This window comes from Aotus nancymaae, unplaced genomic scaffold (genome assembly GCF_030222135.1).
Source record: "Aotus nancymaae isolate 86718 unplaced genomic scaffold, 86718_ANA_hifiasm-v0.15.2.pri h1tg000003l, whole genome shotgun sequence".
NCBI classification, from domain to species: Eukaryota; Metazoa; Chordata; class Mammalia; order Primates; family Aotidae; genus Aotus; species Aotus nancymaae.
Window position 1 is genome coordinate 32,352,642 of NW_026988414.1, and position 19,527 is coordinate 32,372,168.

The window sequence follows — 19,527 nt, forward strand, 5'->3', positions numbered from 1 at the left end:
GGGAATAGTACAGATCTGTAACTAGATGAGCCATGCATGCAGTTGCTTATTCCCGTATTATCCTTAAATCACTCCATTACTATTTTGATAAATACGACAGCACATTTCTAGATCTTCACACCTAGGTATCTTGGTAGCTGCTTTAAACCTGGAAAATCATTTCCTTTAAATGAAAATTAAATAGACATATTGAGAATGTCAAATATGTTCTGGTACTGGCCCAATAGCACACGAGCATGTGACATGAAGCTATTATTGTAACATCAGCAGGGCCCTGGGAGGATTTTATTAGACATATCAGATAGTTTATTAAACACCCCAGAGCCTTCTCATCATAAATGCAGCCAAGCAGCCCCAGAGTGATGGAGAGGAAGCCCCTCGTGAGCTCTAATCTCTTTATTACGGTATTTAATAAATATGAATAAGCAGGGATGGATGGTATCATTTACCAGTCCTTGTGAACCCAGGAAAAAGGTGATTTCAAAAGTTCCTTTGGGTCATTGAGGCCTTGCCTATAAAATGTGCCTGGATTATCTGGGTTCCTTTTCATCCACAGTACCTCGTCTTCAGCTGCACTAGACTCCCAAGAACTGGGCAAAGGCAGACTCTGGAGTCTGGAACCTTAACCTGCAAGTACATCACTGAGTTAGCTACAAAAGCATTCTCCAAATGATTGTTCTATCTTGTTCCCTAGCAGCCTACATTACTGTAGCTGAACAGGGAAGAGGGAAAGGCTTCCTGTTCCCTGCAACTGGAAAGCAGTTTAAATACATCACACCTGTGCACAGAGCGCCTCCTTGATATCTACAGAGTGGCCCAAAGAAGGCAGGGATTCCCCAAGAGCTGTGAGTTACCCATCACAGGAGGTCTCCTAGCAAAGCCAAAGGCTGAATAGAGGATTTCATAATCCAATTGGGAGTGGAGAGGGCAGGTTGGCCTAAGGGACTTCTATTTCCTTTTCAGTCCTAAAAGTTGAAGATTCTATGACTGATATAGGATCAAATGCTACTCAGTATTGATAATATTTGTTATTTAAGGCTTATGTGCCAGGAAGCTGTGCTGAATACTTTACTTGAATTCTTTCATCTAACCCTCACGTAAAATAAAAGTCAGCCCCATATCCCTTTTATATGGTTCTACATCTGATAATCAACAGACCAGGGAACTGAGGCTCAGGGGCAGCTGAGCCATGAGATCACGTGGCTCATTAAGTGCCAGGCAGGGTCTGAGGTCCCCCCAGAGCCTTTGCTTTCTACCTCTCAGGGGTGCTTCACCCACACAGGCACAGGGTTACAGAAATGCATCACAAAGGGAGCTTGCCAGAGCTCCAGCCTAAAATCACTCCTCCCCACCTCTGGCCACCATTGTCAAGGATCTGTACAGAAAAACAGGAGATCCAGGGGTAGAGAGTTGGCAAAATCAAGACTTTGTGGGCTGCGGGGAGGAGACTCAAAGGTCAAAGCCTTTTAGCTAATATACTGTGCACATGAGAAAGATGCTCAGGGGTAGGCTTGTCCCCAAGAGGGACATTCCAGGGGAGGGAAATTCTAACCAAAAGTATCCCTTTTTCTTTTGAGTCACAGGCTTAGTTCCTTCTGGGGGACCTTGGCCAAGCAGGATGCTTGAGGCCAGAGCCAGCCCATGCTCCCCATCTTCACTGTGCAAATCCTTCCTGGCAGACAGGCATCCTGTCTCAAGCCTAGGCTGTTCTTTTTAGAGCCCTCCAACCTGTTCATGGCCTGAGCCTGCCTGAGGAGCCTGAGGTTTTCTGGCTACTCACAGATGCTGAGATTCGAGTCAGTAGAAAGTAGAAGACAAATTTAAGAGGCTTGGCTTTCTCTCTCTCTCAAAAGGCAGCCCCCAGCAGTGTTTGTTCTCAGAGCAGCCCTGGGGAGAAGGATGGTCACTTTCCTTTCTCCCAAAGATAATTGAAGAGAAGTAAGAAAGTACCTGTGCTTGGAAGCAAAATGACAACAATTAATCTCTAGGCACAGGGCCTAGCCATTCAATTCTTTGGAGAAACAACTTTAGGAGTTTAACGACAATCAAGAGCATAAAATTGAATTAAGAGAAATAGTAATTAAATCAGGAAAGAAGTTTTTGCAAAGGGGATGGTAAAGGAAATTAAAACCAGTAATGCTGAAAAATGTGGTGGCCAGAGCTAGGGGAGGGGAGGGCTTGTGGAGAAGAGCAAAGAACCAAGCACAAAGCAAACCGGGTTGGGAGATGCAGAGTGCATGGCACGAAGAAAAGGAATCTGGAAATTGTTCTCCTTGAGAGACCAGGCAGCCGGGCGCGGTGGCTCACGCCTGTAATCCCAGCACTCTGGGAGGCCGAGGTGGGCGGATCACCTGAGGTCAGGAGTTCAAGACCAGCCTGACCATCATGGTGAAACCTCATCTTAAAAATAATAATAATAATAATAATAATAATAATAATAATATACGAGAGACCAGGTGTCTGGTACTTCCAATTTGTGTCTAACTATGCCCACATCCTAATGGGGACAAACTTTCTTTTATGAAAATAGAAGCATCTACTTCAATGAAGTATTTTTTTAAAAAGCTGTAGACTTAAGTAGGGTGACCAACAGTCCTGATTTGTCCAGGACCATCTCAGTTTGCTTAGCAGAGCTGATGACATTCACATCACCATGTATAGAGCTTGGACCAGTGAAGGTACAGTCAGCTGGGATTTGTTTCTCCAAAGAATTTACCATCAGTCAAGGTCTTCTTCTGGCTTCTCAAGTCAGAACACTGGATTTTTCTCAGTTCACCTGGAGACGAACAACTCCAGATAACTAGATCCAGACTAACCAATCTAAATAGAAAGAGCACTTGCCTCATGCATAAAGAGGCCAACTTTTTATTTACAATGGAGGATATATGCTCCTAGTGAGCCAAGATGCTTGTTTCAAATGTGGGGTACCACCTTTCTCAAGAGTAAGATATCTGGAAAGCATAATCAGTCATCAGAAAATTGCTTTAAACCAGGCACGGTGGCTCACACCTGCAATCCCAGAATTTTGGGAGGTCAAGGCAGGGGGATCACTTGAGGCCAGGAATTTGAGACTCTATCTCTACAAAAAAAAAAAAAAAATGGTAGTTCATGCCTGTAGCCCCACCTACTCAGGAGGCTGAGGCAGGAGGCTGAGCCCAGGAGCTGAGGACTGCAATGAGCTATCATCATGCCACTGTACTCCAGCCTGAGTGGCAGAGCGAGACCCTGTCTCAAAAAAACAGTTGCTTTGAGAGCAATGAATCAGAACATGTTGATTTCTTGCTACCCAGGGGGAGGTGTTAGAAAAACGAGTCACTAAGCCTAGTGGTATAGAGGTTTTGGAGTTCAGAGGTCAGGAGACTGCATAGCACTGGCAGATGTAAAAGAACTGGGAAGATGGAAAGGGGGCTTTTAGAAGCATTGCTGGGAGTTAGGGATTGGCTTCCCCTTGAACACATTTGTGTTTGCAAAGGCTGCCAGAACAAAGTACCACAAATGAGGGGCTTACACAACAGAAAAATATTCTCTCGCAGTTGTGGAGGCTAGCAGTCCAAAGTCAAGGTGCTGGCAGGTTTGCTTTCTTCTGAGGGCTGTAAGGGAAAGAGCTGTTCCAGGCCCGTCCTTAGCTTGTAAATGGCTATCTTCAAGTTCATATGGTGTTCTCCCTGCATGGCTGTCTGTGTCCAAATTTCTCCTTGTTATGAGGACACTGGTCATACTGGATTAGGGCCCCCCATGATGACGTCAATTTAAGTTGATGACCACTGGAAAGGCCCTGTCTCCAAATCAGGTCCCATTCTGAGGTCTAGGGGTTAGGACTTCAACATATACATTTTGGAGGACACAATTTAACCCACAAGAAGGTGAGATTTTGTTGGAGGACTGTGCTCCTTTGCACATAACTTTGTATATATGATCTGAGTTTTAGAGTTAACAACTGAAAGAGCAGAAGAGAGTAATGGGAGGCTAGAAGGGAAAGACAATTGGATAGTGTCCCTTGTTATGAGGACACTGGTCATACTGGATTAGGGCCCCCCATGATGACGTCAATTTAAGTTGATGACCACTGGAAAGGCCCTGTCTCCAAATCAGGTCCCATTCTGAGGTCTAGGGGTTAGGACTTCAACATATACATTTTGGAGGACACAATTTAACCCACAAGAAGGTGAGATTTTGTTGGAGGACTGTGCTCCTTTGCACATAACTTTGTATATATGATCTGAGTTTTAGAGTTAACAACTGAAAGAGCAGAAGAGAGTAATGGGAGGCTAGAAGGGAAAGACAATTGGATAGAAGAGGAGTAAGAGGAAAGGGAGAAGAGTAGGAGGAGCAGAGGAAGGAAGAAAATAGAGCAGTGAGTTAGGTCAGACTACCAAGCCTGGACCAGGTTCAGAAACTGGCGAGAATAACTCATCACTCACCTGTTTGCTTTCATTTTGATTTAGTAACAAACCCACAAGCAAGCAGTGCAAAGGATGGACACAGCATTAATACAGGCGTTTCATGGCTCCCTGATGCCTTCCCTTGAGTCTTACAGAGGAGCACCCAAGCCTGGTGGATGCAGCAGCTCTCCCTCAGTGAGGAATCTGCCGGTAGAGGAGCACAAAACCACGCTCCCTTTCACACCACTGCAGGGAGGTGGGGAGGGGTGAATGCCACCTTATTACTTAATGGACCAGCCAGTAAGGAAATTCGTGTCCAGCATGCTCATTACACATTTGTGCCTTTCACCTCTTACTGCTTTCTGAGCTGAAGCTTTCAGTACAGGAGTCTACAAGGGGACACCACAAAGAGGAAAATGGGAAGGACAAGAGAAGCCCTGACAAGACTGTGTTTTGTTCATTCAGGTAGCATGTCCCCTGATATAGTCTGGATATCTATGTCTCCCACCCCCCTGCCACAATCTCATATTGAAATGCAATCCCCAATGCTGGAGGTGGGACCTGGTGGAAGATGACTGGATCATGGGGGCGGTTTCTAATGAATGGTTTAGTGCCATCCCTCTTGGAATTGTCCTCACTATAGTAAGTGAGTTCTCCTGAGATCTGGTCATTTAAAAGCACCTCCCACCTTGTTCTCTCTTGTTCCTGCTTTTGCCATGTGTCATGCAAGCTCCCTCTTGGCCCTCCATGAGTGTAAACTTCCAGAGGCCTTCCCAGAAGCAGATGCCAGTGCTGTGCTTCCTGTACGGCCTGCAGAACTGTGGGCCAATTAAACCTCTTTTCTTGATAAATTACCCAGTGTTTTAGTCCATTCTTGCACTGCTATAAATACCTGAGACTGGCTAATTTGTAAAGAAAAGAAGTTTCATTCACTCACAGTTCCACAGGCAGTACAGGAAGCATGGCTGGAGAGGCCTCAAGATACTTACAATCATAGTGGAAGGCAAAGGGGAAGGAGGTACCTCTTACATGGCTCCAGTAGAAGAAAGAGAGAGAGCGGGGAGGTGCTACACACTTTTAAACAACCAGATCTCACAATAATTTACTACAACGAAAACAACAAAGGGGAAATCTGCCCCCATCATCTAATCACCTCCAACCAGGCCCCACTTCCAACACTGGGGGTTACAATTTGACAGGAGAGTCGGGCAGGGACACAGACCCAAACCACATCACAGTCTCAGGTGTTTCTTCACAGCAGTGTGAGAACAGCCTAAAACATCTGCTATAACAGGAGGCACTACTATGTAAGAAAGAACAGAATGAAGAGCCTTCCAGCTTGACAGCTATGTGACTGCATCCCAGCAGGTTACTAGTACACACAGGAAAATGTGCACTTCCCCAGACACGGTGCAGAGAATGCAAAACAAATAGTACCATGGTTACAACTCCAAAGAAGAGAAAGGCAGACTTTAACACACTTGTTTGGGTTACGGGCCTAGAATAAATTACAAGCCCAGTGACCCTAGCCCCACATTGCGATTTCTGCTTTGGGGCTACTGCTTTGGGGAGTGCAGACTCCCAGTTGGGTGCGCTCAAAATCTGCAAAGTAGCAGCTGCAGATTCCTTCCAGGTGCCCCTGATGCATGCTAAAGTCTGGGAACCGCTCATCTAAGCACCAAGTTGCTTAGATAAGTTGTATTCTACAACCCAGACCAATTTAGATAGAGCCCTAGAAGAATGATCTTGTTTTCTTACTGGCAACTGTATTATTGAGTAGAACAGGAAAGACAATAGGGGCATGCAACTACATGATTCATTATCTACGATGCGTGTGACCAGAGTCAATGAGAAGAAAAATGAGTATGCATGTTTGTAGGACTAATTTAATCTTTATATATGTAATTCAAATTCTTCCCCTCATGTCTTCATTTGCTTTCTGAGGAATAAACTTCTAGACCTCTCCTTAAAATGGAGCAATCCAGACTATGTATGACTACACCTTTGATTCTGATTTAGTGCATTTGCATGTTTTATCTTATTTTAATGCCTTCACCATGGGAAGGAGACCCAGTTGCCAAAGTGGCCAGGAATAGCATTTCAACAGTTTAGCCTTTACTCAAACCTTAACCCTACTTGGTCAATTTCACAGTGTTCTTGGCTCACCTAACATCTGTGGTCACAAAAATGCAAAACACTGCAGTTCTGCTAGTGGCTCGTCCCTATTGCCTCTATAAAGTCTCATGAACTTGACTTTCTCCTAAAGTTGCTAACAGAGTTCATTTTATTTTTACTAACTAGCCTTGCTGTCTTCACTCCTTCCCCTTTGATTAACACTGACCACTATTTAAAGCCTACCACTTAGTTTACCTACTTACAGAGCCTACCCTCTAGAGACGTTGACGGGCTTATGCACAGGCTCAAAATGGGTTCATAATGCAGTACTGGGAAGAAGCCCTGGTCTGGAAACAGGAAAGCCTGGTTCTGGCCTCTGTTCTGCTACAAATCTGCTGCACAATCTCAGGCAAACCCCTTCCCTTTCTGAGCCTGTCTCCTCTGTCATACAATGGAGAGAACCCAGTGAACTCTCAGCCCTTCCAGTTAGGGCACCTCAGGATTCTCTGCTTTTCCTCTGTTGGGCAAGTGATCATACAGTATGGATTTCCTGGGGACGGTGCCAGTTTTGCAGTCCCTGGCACCACAGCCCGTGCATCATAAACATACTCGTTCTTAAACTGTGGTCCTATTTGATTTCACCAATGGCAGGGCAGGTAGAGAGGACTCCCTGACTGGTTTTTCCATAATCACAGTAGCCATTTCTAATTTGTAGCCTCAGATAGGACTAGGATCCTAGTACTCAAATGCCCAGCCCATTCAAGCTAACAACTTTGCCAGGTCATTTCTAAAACCCCAATAAAAAGGTATGGCACACAGTGCTCAGTAAATGTTTGCTAAATGCCTAAACACTATGCTTTCTCTGTAACTGCAAGAGCTACACAGAATAAACAAAGCTCAAAAGGACTGAAATACAAAAACCAATTCCTTCTGTGGAATCTAAAACCTCAAACTGAAGCTATTTAAGGCTTGAAGTACAATAGTGGGGCATATTCTTGGGATTGTTATTTTTAAAGGCACTACCTTTCAAGCTCTATTATTGTGACACACTTCCCTCACCCCAAATACTTAAGAATCTCATTCATGTGACTCCAGAAGGTCAAAGATTGCAGTAAAATCCCAGCTCTTCCACTTACCGGCTGAGTGGCTTAAGCTTCAGTTTCCTCCTGTGTAAAAGGGGGCAAAGAGCAAACTCCTCATTAGATTGCTGATTAAATAAATAACCATATCTCTAAAATTAGTGTTGCAAAGAAGCACTTGTTAACTGTTAGTCAACGAGTTAAGGATGGTCTACCCCAAAATATGCCAATTTCATATACTGATTATTTAAGAAACCGTAAGCACTTAAGAAACTGTAAATGCAGAAAGGGTTATCTGACCTGTCCTTTCCTACATGTAGCAAACCATAAAAGATCCTTTGAGGAGGATGCCTTCCCCATACCAAGGTGAAAAAATATCAGGCCCTGAGAATTGCTGCTGCAATGAACCTGTACAAATAAACTTACTGAAGAAACCCTTATCTTCCACTATCTCTACAACCCTCCACCCCATATATCTCCTGGTGATTTCCCTAGAATTTACGGCCCCATCCCAGATTCCTTTGTGCTGTCATTTTTTCACAAATTTATTGTTCTGTCTAAAACCTATAAGACCTTTCTCCTTTGGCTATTTCCTAGGGTCTTTACTCTCTTGTGAGGGTCCCTATGTACAATGTAATACAATGTGCATGTAATACAATGTAATACAATATGCATGCTTTCCTCCTGTTAATTTGTCTTGTGTCAATTTGATTCCAAACGCACCTGAAGATCCCACTGAAGAACTAAGATGGTAGAGGTGATCTTTAGCTTCCCCTACGTTAGCTAGTTAACACAGCATTCTTACAACCTTCTCTTGTGGAATCTCTTATCTGGTGGGAATTATCATACCTATACTTATTTATGCATAAGAAAAGTGAGATCCAGAGAAGTGAGTTGCCCAAGATCACACAACTGGTTATGTTTTAGGGCCAGCAGTTGAACCCACATCAGGAACACTTCCAATCCCAGAAGATGGAATAAAGTAGGTGCGCTAAGTTTAGAAGGTGCACCTAAAGAATCAAACAAACTTGGTCCTGGCCCTCCTCCTCCAGCATTCGAAGGGAGGAATGATGGCTCTGGAGCTACCAAGGGGCAGCTTTATGAGAATCAAGAGCATGGCTCTCTGCACATAGGCGCTCCACATGCTTGACAGTATTTTCTGTTGAATAAATCCAGCTTTGTAGGCATTTTCATCTATTTTAACTTGATGCCAACATTTGCATGATCTCAAAATGTCCTTTTCAATTCTTTTTTTTTTTTTTTTTGAGACAGAGTTTCGCTCTTGTTACCCAGGCTGGAGTGCAATGGCGTGATCTCGGCTCACCGCAACCTCCACCTCCTGGGTTCAGGCAATTCTGCCTCAGCCTCCTGAGTAGCTGGGATTACAGGCACGCGCTACCATGCCCAGCTAATTTTTTGTATTTTTAGTAGAGACAGGGTTTCACCATGTTGACCAGGATGGTCTTGATCTCTTGACCTCGTGATCCACCCGCCTTGGCCTCCCAAAGTGCTGGGATTACAGGCGTGAGCCACCGCGCCCAGCCCTTTTCAATTCTTGTGGGGACACTGGCACCTGGAATAAAAACTGATGAGGACAGGTGTGAAAACAGAAGCTACAACATATTTAGCTTCTCCCAGGCACAGATGCTATCCTCATCCAGTCTCACTGGAACACGTCTAGGGTAATATTAGGGCCCAGAGACCCTACTCTTTCTAATCCCTACTAGTTTCAGGGACTCATTGGGCCTTTTCTCTAACATATTTTTTCCCCAATGGCTTAACAGGCTCAACCCAAACTGCAGTTACAATGTAACTCATTTTTCCAGTTTTCTTTAATTACTTAGAGCTTCTACTCAGCATGTGCTGTCTTGTTTCCATCAGAAAATGGTTAGAATTATAGCCCATGGTCAAAACAAACTGATGATTTGTTGAGCCAAGGTAAAGATTTAATTAGTTAGGCTTTCAGAATTACTATGAGTAGCTCACGATCCCTATCCCCTAGGGCTCAGGAAACAACAATCTAGGAATACCTATTAAAGAGAATACCTTTAAAGAGAAAGGAACACAAAATGTAGTATAGACACATATTATTGTTCAGTCTTAAAAAAAAGGAAATTCTAGCATGGATCAATCTTGAGGACATTATGCTAGGTGAAATAAATCAGTCACAAAAAGACAAATATTATGTGATCCCACTTCTATGAGGTCCGCAGGGGCAGGGGCAAGGGAAGGGCAGGGGCATGGGCAGGGGCAGGGGCATGGAGGAGTTATTGTTTGATTTGTAGTTTCAGTTTGGTGATGGTTGCACACCAATATGAATATACGTAATATCACTGAATTATATACTTAAAACTGGTTAAGATGGTAAATTCTATGATGCGTATTTTACAATTAAAAAAAAAAAAGGAACAGCTTGTACACTAAGATTCTCAGCTATGCATGAGCATCGTATCATCAGAGCCAAAAGCAGCTCCGTAATAGATGTTGCACATCTTTATGCCCAACCCCAATTTTCCTTCTTTTCCTTCTGCTGAATGAAGCACTTCCTTGTTCTGCCACTGAAAGTAGCATCTTATAAATCACTAATTTAAAAAGTTCAGTGACTTTCAGCTAGTAGTCCACTAGAGACCAAGGCTAGGCAGATAGGTGCAGCAAGGAGAATGCACCCCTCACAACCAAACAGCTCCCCCATGTGGCTGCAGCATCTCCCCCAGAGAAAAAGGCCCCTCTGGACAGAGGGACAGATTTCTTTTCCAAATTAAGGGCATAATTTTTAGCTATAATTGGTACCATCAAACTCGATATCAGGGGAAAAAATCCATTATGGAAACTACCATATTTAATTTCTTCCAAATGAAATCAAGACATTTTTCCCTGCATTTCAAAAATGAAGACACCTGTTTCATGTAATAAGCAACTCACAGGATCCAAGAAAACCAGTTTCTCATCAATTTTTTCCCAATAAAATGCCATTTGTTAGGATTTACAAGAGCTCAGTTACCAATATATTTCCCTACATCTTTTTTAAAGATACATATTCTCATCATTTAAATTTGACACTTTGAATCTAAAAGTACTTTACAGCTAGGATTTTAAAGAACACTTAAGAAAATGCTTACCTGTTCAGAGACTTTTTCTTAAAAATAGGCTTAGTGTATGAAAAAGATGTTTTTAAAATTACCTGTTTTTTCTTAACTATTAATAATACACCTCTATCATTTTGTGACTCTGTTCTACAACTCAGACCTTTCCCAGGGAATGCCCTCTCTTGTCAGAAATTCTGGCTTGAAGTCCTGGCTGAAGTATGCTACCTTTGAGCCATTCTTAGTATGTCCCAGGGCCTATCAGAAACTGAATCTGTATACCCAGTATGGCAGCATAAGCTAAGTGAAACTTCAGTTTTATTTCTGGTTAGAATTACGTCAATTTGGTGTAGAAATGTTAGTGTCTCATTCTGATTAGATAAGTCTTACCAAATTTTATTTGAGAAATCCCAATTTATCAAATGAATTATCTCAACATGGATTTAACAACAAGAAATAGATGAATTGAAATCCCTGATCTACACTCATAAAATTAAGAACTGAGAAAGAAGAGGCAAAATATAGTTTATGGCCTTAAAGACAAAGAGCAGCCTGTGCCAACATTTCATCCAAGATCTCTGGTTTCTTGTGTGATTGTTCTCCTAAGTAGCAGCTGCCTCTGGACATAGGTCTGTCTGATGGAGTCACGGACACACTCCTTGATAATCACAGAATACCCAAAAGGACAATCATCAGGATAGAAATACCTAGAAGAAAGCAAGCCAAGGGCAATTACAGGATCTTGGACTTGAATAACCACATGGTTATGTGAGAAACTGTCAATCCAACAAAAAACTCAATATTCACAAGACATATTTTCTACATATTTACTTGCAAATCTAAATGCAGAAAGACTAAGGGTCCTAGCAGTGAGGCATCAACCATCAGACTCAGTATAAGTGAATTTAAGTTTATTAGCCATAGAAAAAAAATGATTCCTCAAAATCAATTATGGATAAATCCCCTGTAAAACAGCAAGCTTACAGAAATTTTTTTCACTTGAAAAGATAGTCACTATACTTTTGGTCCAAGATATGTTAAGTTTTTTCCTCCTTCTTCAGATGACAGATGGATGTAACTGAATCTACGAACGAGTGTACTTGCCCCAAATGTGCAACATAAATACAGAAGCGATGAACAGAAGACTCATAACCAATACTGGAACAGGGCCACTAGAAATAAGAAGAGAAAGCATGCTTACTTTTAGTAATAATATATTATTATATCTACAATACTAAAGATTGCCTAGGGGAAAAGTAAGAGGTAAGGTGGGCAGCACTCAAGATTCATCCAGAAACATTATTTATATCATTTTTAAATAATCCTAAAATTATTGTGGATATTTTGAGGGTGTGATGATGGCACTGCAATTTTGTTTAGAAAGGACAAGTCCTTATCCTTTAGTAAGACATACCAAAATACATACAAGTTGAAATGATTTGATGTCTTGGAGACATTAATTTCATGTATTTCTTATCTTCTCAAATAAAAAGAAGAAAAATTTCCTAAACTCTTCCTGTGCAAATGAACCAATTACCAAACATTTTTGTTCAAATTAAGATTTAAAGACAACCTTCTGAGTAAGACCCAGTATTTGCTAGCACACCAAGGTGACTATAGTAAAAAATAATTTAATTGTATATTGTAAAATAACTAACAGTATAGTTGGATTGTTTATAACACAAAGAATAAATGCTTAAGGTAATAGATACCCCATGCACCCTGATGTGGTTATTACCCATCATATGCCTGTATCAAAATATCTCACATAACCCGTAAATATATACACCTGTATACCCATAAAAATTAAGACAACCTTCTTAAGAAGGGTTTAAAAAGAGTCCCCTGAAGAGCAAGGGGCTTCAAATGTTCTCTCTGAGGCTGGGTACAGTGCCTCATACCTATAATCCCAGTACTTTGAGAGGCTGAGGCCAGGAGTTAGAAACCAGCCTGGGCAACACAGCAAGATTCTGCCTGTACAAACAATTAGCCAGGCATGGTAGCGCACACCTGTAGTCCCAACTACTCAGAACTAATTAACTAATACAAATTTATCCAATTTTGTCTCTTGGAGTAAAGATCACTTGAGCCCAGAAATGCAAGACTACAGTGAGCTATGATCACACCACTGCACTCCAGCCTGGGTGACGGAGCAAAACCCTGTAGCTAAAGGAGAAAAAAAATTCTCTCTGAAATACTCAAACTACCTCTACCAAACACCAAAACGTTGGCAGTCAGGATACCTTCACCTCACATATCCCCAACCCCAAGAATTACTTCCTAGATATTCCTACATTATCATGTAAGTCTCCAATATAACAGAAAACAAGAATTCCAGGGAAGCCTTTGTAAACTAAATTTGTGATCCAAGTCAAGATGCTGGTCAAATTAATTAAAACTAATCCAAATTATTCAATTTTCTCCCCTCCCCCGTCCCCACCAGGTGGATAATATGAAAAGACCGTAGGACTTAACCAGAATATCTGGTTCCACCTCTTGCTGTTTGTCTTTGAGCATGTCACTTCACCTCTCTGAACCTGAGGTCCTCATCTACAAAATGACAACATCTCTTACCTCACTGGATTGGTAGACAGATCAAACTAGATAAAAGACATTGAAAGTTCTTTGCAAAGTACCAGGTGCTATGTAAATGAGAGTCACTGTTATTATTTCAAATCCTCATCCAGCGGGTTTAGTCAGGAAACAGCTATAGGCAGTGGTGTTCTGAAACCTAACAGAAACCTGTGGGATTAGATCTGCCACACAATACCAGAAACCCTGAGCAAGGCATGGGGACAGGGGTCCCTGGATGCCCATTTCGCATCACCTAATGAGCACTCCAAGGCCTAAGAACTTGTAAAGTGGTATTATATGTTCACCCTCCTGAGACTACTCACCATCCACCAAAAGCAAGGAGGCCAAGGAACTCCTGGTAACACAGCCTAATGGGAAAACCTCCATCAAGCTGTAATAATATCAGTTTGTGCCTTCAGGAGAACTTTGAAAAATCACCCAATTCCTATTCAAATGATTAGTCCTATTTCTCAGTATGGGGCAAGAACACCAAATAAAGAGCAATTTCATCTAATCAAGCAGTTTTCCCTCCAGTTCTCCCTGTTCTCATCATTTATTTTGACATAGCTCCATGAAGAACTTCCCTTCCTTTCCCTCACTCCATGAAGAGATGTCATTCCTGGTCCTAAACTGCCTAATTGGTTGATAAACAGGCAAACCGAACCCAGCCCGCCTGGCACAAATGAGGCTGTTGTGTACAGTAAATCTCATCAAGGCAAGCACCACTGGTGACAGAGACAGAGCGCTGCCACTGCTGCCCTGCTGACACTAGACAGAAACACAAGGCCTGTTGCGAGGACTTACACTTTGAGCCCAGGTGAATCTTCTGTGTAGAATCGCCACATCCCTCCGGTGCCTGCCGAGGTTGTGCGGCCTGCGCTCCTTGTTCCACAGCTGGCGTTTTTCCTGAAAGAGAGGAAAATGTTACAAATGGCCTTTTCTGGAAATTCTTAGAATAGCATTATAACATATGCTACCATTATTACACTGTTAAAACAAACAAACAGACAAAAAGCTTTCTTTGCTAGAATCCACCCAAATTCCTGCTTTTACTCCTTTGATCATGATAACCACAGGGAACTAGGTGCCTGCCTGATGCCAATACACACAATAACCCTGAAAAGCAGTCACTATTTTTCCATTTTATAAGTCAGGCAAATTGGTCTCAGAAAAGGTCAAGCAAAGTACCTAAGACCCCAACAGGTGGCTGAGCTGGGACATGAACCTAGCTCTGACCCTGGAGCCCATCCACATGACCAAAACATCCAGCTGCCCCATGTGGACAAAGCATTTCACTTTCTCCTCACATGTATTTTTCATGAAGCCAAGTAATAAATCCCTGTTTTAAAATGCCCTGAATCCATACAAGCTGATCTTAAAATGGCTACTTTAAAAGATGTATTTTAAAATTAGTATATTTACTGCAGAGACAAAAACTTTAAGCTTTAAATTATATCCAGGTCCCAAGATAGAGTATACACTTTACAAAAAATTACTTTGTTATATGTTTTCACTATTTTAATATAGTGACCACAGATCTTGCACAGAGAGGTAGGATATTTAAAAAAAAAAAATACAGAGAACACCCAACCAAAACGTGCCTCTCACAAGGGGATCAAGGCTGTGAGATACACTATGTGATACATGCAGCCCAGGCAGACAGAAGCAGCCTAGCAGCACTTAGGACTCTGCTCACCAGGAATAGGCCCAAGGAATCCTTTCTCTCCTCTTTGGGAGAAGCTCTCAGTCACCGGGGAAGCCCACACAGCAACTACCCTTCCATGCAGTACTTCCCCAACCCTGGCTGCTCATCTTGCCCCATGCTAGAGTGGTACAACATAGGGTAGGGGGCAAGTGGTAAGAAGTCAGAAGCAATCTTCTTCAGCGCATGCATCAACAACTCAGAAGTCCTAGTGAGGAGTAAAGAGGGGAAGCCCTGTCTCATTGCTGCCTGCATCATTCAGCATCAAATCCCAGTATACCCTCCCTCAAAATCTCATTCCAATATCTGTGGGCTGCTGATTCTCAATTTTTGAAAAAGGGAAGGGCATATAGGGAAAAAAACAGACCCTATCCCTACCATCTCCTCTTGCTCTCCTCCCCATTCTGGTCCTCATGCCTACTTTACCCAACCATAGTCTTTACCCCACACTCTGAAAGCAGGCAGCACCGTCTACAGCTCAGGGAACCTGCCCTACTACATAACAGAGTGGGAGAGTCCAGTCCTGGTTTCAACAGGAAGAGCTGTGTTCATGCTAGAACTTTGAAAGCAATCAGTTTCAAACAAAGATTTGGGTTTACTGTACTACAAGGATTATATTTCAAACACATTAATTATGGGCTACATGGTAGCCTGGGAACTTATAACTCCATTGTGTGACTGTTTCTATGGGAAAACTGATTGTAAATGGCAAAACATAACTGTACAGGGATTTACAGAGAAATTCATGCCCTTAGAAAAGGTTTCACATACACAGATATACATCATTTCATCTGTGGGGTATACAGCTGAAATCTTCCTCCTCGTTATTGAAAAGAAACTTAAGCTAGAAGACAAACTCAGTGTGAATATATTATAGTAACTCGTGGACTTAGCCAGGACTTGGACCCATGTACTTCCTACTATTCCCACAATCTCCCACCTCCAGTTCCTGACTTCAGAGTTTCCTGGAATTATAGGAGCCCCAGAGGAATCAGGCTGGCTTCTCTTAAGATCTCTTATTTCTGCTGGCACATGGAACATAGCAGAGTATTTGAAAACCAGGGCCCCTAGAAATACTAAAGTGTTTGAGTAAAAACTAAAGTTTTGAGTAAAACACCTCCCATTCCCTAAGGGAGGCTAGCTAAAGGTTAATAAACACATTTTAATCTCTCAAATTTCTATTTGGAGGCTATTTTACCCTTTCTTTCTTTTATTTCTGCATAACTGCCTCTCCCTTCCATACCTCAACACAATGGTTTTCATAACCAACCAGTTACACACTTTGTTCTAACATGGTGACTTCTGTCTGCTCCTCAAAGCCAAGCTCATTGACCTCAAAATCTTCATACTTACCCATTCCTTTTGCTAGGATGCTTATTCGTCACCAACCATTGTGTGATCTGCTTTCTTGTTTTTTTCAGGTCTCTACTCAGATATCATCTACTGTGAACACCCTATTTAAAACAACTACCTACCTTCATCCTATCCCACCACTCTCTATCCCCCACCCAGCTTCATTTATCTTCATAGCCCTTATTGTCTGAAATTACATTATCTTATTTTCCTTGCTTTTGATCTCCTATACTGGAATATAAGGTTGATGACTATAAACCTTGCCTATCTCGTTCATAGATCCATCTTTAGAGCTGAAACAGCATTTGGCATGTAGTAGACCTCAACACCTTGATGTCTATACATCAAGCGATTCTCCTGTCTCAGCCTCCCTCCCAAGTAGCTGGGATTACAGGTGCCCACCACCACAACCGGATAATTTTTGTATTTTTCGTAGAGATGGGGTTTCATCATCTTGTCCAGATTGGTCTCCAACTCCTGACCTCATAATCCACCTGTCTCGGCTTCCCAAAGTGCTGGGATTACAGGCATGAGCCACCGCACCCAGCCTGTTCCACCATCTTAATATCTGTGATTCCCATTAATCCTGCTAGAACACTAAATGGCACTTCATACCTTCATAGTTTACAAAGCATTATTGCTCCTCACAGCAAGTTCCTTTTACACTGCATTTAGGAGAGCAAGAACACTAACTCTGGCCTGACCTTAAATTTAACAACATTTCTCCTCCAAGGTAGTAGTCTATTATTTCATCATGCATGGAGAACGCAAATATGCAGACAACATAATCCAAAGCACTATTATGAATCATTAACTTCCAATGTTTTCTCAAAGACTTATAAAGCAAGGATATTCTTAAACAACCAATACTTATTACAGTACACTCATGAAATGATATTTAGTCATTACCAAAATTCTAGAAGGAAACACTGTCAGGTCTCTCAATATATACAACCGCAGTCTCTCTAGCTACACTCGCTTTATCACACTGAATCCTAAAAGATGATACCAACACCCACAACTTTAAAAACTGCATCTGTCTTCAAATGTTTAAGTTCTCCATTTCACCTGTGCATCAGTTATTTCATTTTTACTATTAAATAAGTTACTTCATTATCACATGTACATTTGATAAATATATACTTTTTCTTTTATTTCTCTACAAATTCTCTGATGGCCAAACTTCACTGCCACAGTATTACCAATTCTCATTAAGCAGATCCATTCCCAGGGAACTGCATCCACAGGACGTGTTTTCTTTTCTCACACAAAGAATCTCTAAAACCCAGGGTGGGAAGGGGACAACACTCGAAGCCCATATAAGCTAAACCACAGCCTGATACACTCCTCTTGAACATCTCAGTGACAGGGAACTCACAAGCATTCAGGATAATTTTACGTTTCTGACAGTTCTGTTAGAATGTCTTTGTTCTAATGTGAAACGTTTCATGTAAGTTCAAATCATCAGTTTTAGATTTACCTATTGCAGCCAACAAGAAAAGTCACATCCCTCTTCACATCCTTAAGAAGCTTCTGTGCATGCACTTAAGATGTTTTCCTCCCTAGATAAAACCCCATTGGTTCCTTCAAAAATCCCAAAACAACCTGGTTGCTAGATTCCTTCCTTCCTTCCTTATTTATTGTCACGCCTTATGGTGGGTGCTGGGGATAGAAATGACTTGAGCAGGTTCTCTGTTAAAGTCTAATGAAGGAGATAAATACGGAAACATCACTGGTCTTACAATGATATGAACAAAATGCTATGGGAGCAAAAAGGAAAACTAGTAGCTACTGCTGCTTACAGTCACAGAAGGCCTCAAGAGGAAATAATCTCTGAGCGAAAATAAATAGAAATTCGCCTTGAGGTAAGGGAGAAACTTAGTGAATTCAGAAAACAATAATGAGTTCATAAATGCTGGATCACAGGACAGCAAAGAAAGGTTAGGCTGAAATGACCACCAAGAGCTTTGGTATTCCCCTGGCTTTTTTATTTATTTATTTTTTGGTTCAGCAACGAGAAAATAACAGAAATTACCCAGAAGAGTAACAGCAAAGCGGAAGATGGATTGGAAAGGAAACAGCCTGAAGAGAAGGGTTAGGTCAAAAATGCAGGGCAGTAGGAAAGGAGAAGGAAAGAGCTTATGAGAAGGCTTTCAAGTAGAGTTTAAAGTCTGGCATATGACTGAATAGAGAGAAAGCATAAGAAAAATTCTAGATGACGCTGACGTTTCTGGCTTTGAGTAAATGCGTGTACAACTGTGCCATATGGAAGTAAGGAGATATAATTGAGAGTGAGGGAGCTGAGCTGAAAAGAGAGTTTTTGTGCAGGACAAGTTATCTGTAGGACAGATTGCTTATGGGGCCTCCAGATGGAAATGTGAGTGGAAACCTCAGGTCCAGAGACACCAGTTTAATGACATCGGTTTTCTCAAAGTTATCTCTGACTCTATTCCAGTTTGTTAACTTTCCTTTTTTAAGAGTGGTGCCCTAAACTGAGCGACGAGAAGAAAATGTCGCCTTCCTCCCAAAAGACCTTTAACTACTCACACGGCCACGTCACTTGAAGCTCATTTTGCCCTCGTCAATCTTCATATGCTAGAGGGTCTCCTCCCCAGAACCAGCGAGTTCCTGGGCCCTTTCTCCGAGTCTGCAAGCGAACGGACTGCAGGGTTTCTTACCTCTGCCGAACAGTGGATCCTGCCGCCCGGGCAGCCACCGCTTTGCTGGGAGAGCGCCCTGAGGATCCCACGTTAGTGCCACTGGGGGTCGGACCAGGCTGTAGAGGGAGACAAGCAGACAGACGGGTGAGCGGGGCAGCCCTGCCCCCAAACCCTGGCCTAGACACCCGCACCAGACGCTGGGGGAAGCAAGGGAGCTATGGAGAAAAAGCATGGCGCAAAGGAGGAGTCAGGGCTTCTGGGAGAGGCGGGGATCAAGGAAGGGGCGCCATACCATGCTGAAGATGAGAGTGTCAAGGAGCTGACGCGGACGGAAGGAAAGTTGGGGAGCCCTGGTAAGACCGGCAGCTGGCTAGACTGGCTCAGGCCCCGCCCCCGGACTTGCAGGCAAGGTCCTCGCTAACTCCAGGGACGCCTGTGTTGTCTCACGATATGCCTGTAGATAGTCTGCTACACACAACTTAGTTACCTGCTCTATGTGAAGTAGAGACCTCCGGCCTCCTTCCTTTGGATCACAACGTCCTCCCTAGAGTCTAATCCCTACGTAAGGAAAACTATAAC

At 42.5% G+C, this 19,527-nt stretch overlaps 1 protein-coding gene across 1 annotated transcript; it reads right to left on the minus strand.

Moving 5' to 3' along the window:
• Positions 1-11,553: 11,553 nt before the first annotated feature.
• SEC61B (SEC61 translocon subunit beta) lies at positions 11,554-19,351 on the minus strand. The gene is made up of 4 exons (XM_012446474.3): positions 19,241-19,351; positions 18,967-19,064; positions 14,038-14,139; positions 11,554-11,831 (listed from the first exon to the last, which is right to left on the minus strand). Exons 1-4 carry the CDS (start codon positions 19,241-19,243, stop codon positions 11,744-11,746), a joined length of 291 nt encoding a protein of 96 aa, XP_012301897.1. The 5' UTR covers positions 19,244-19,351; the 3' UTR covers positions 11,554-11,743.
• Between the last annotated feature and the right edge of the window lie 176 nt (positions 19,352-19,527).

Coding starts and splice junctions, on each gene's coding strand:
- SEC61B (XM_012446474.3), bottom strand. Junction 14,140..18,966: donor GGATCCACTGTTCGGCAGAG/GTAAGAAACCCT, acceptor CCTCTCTTTCAG/GAAAAACGCCAGCTGTGGAA. Junction 11,832..14,037: donor GATTCACCTGGGCTCAAAGT/GTAAGTCCTCGC, acceptor TCTTATTTCTAG/TGGCCCTGTTCCAGTATTGG.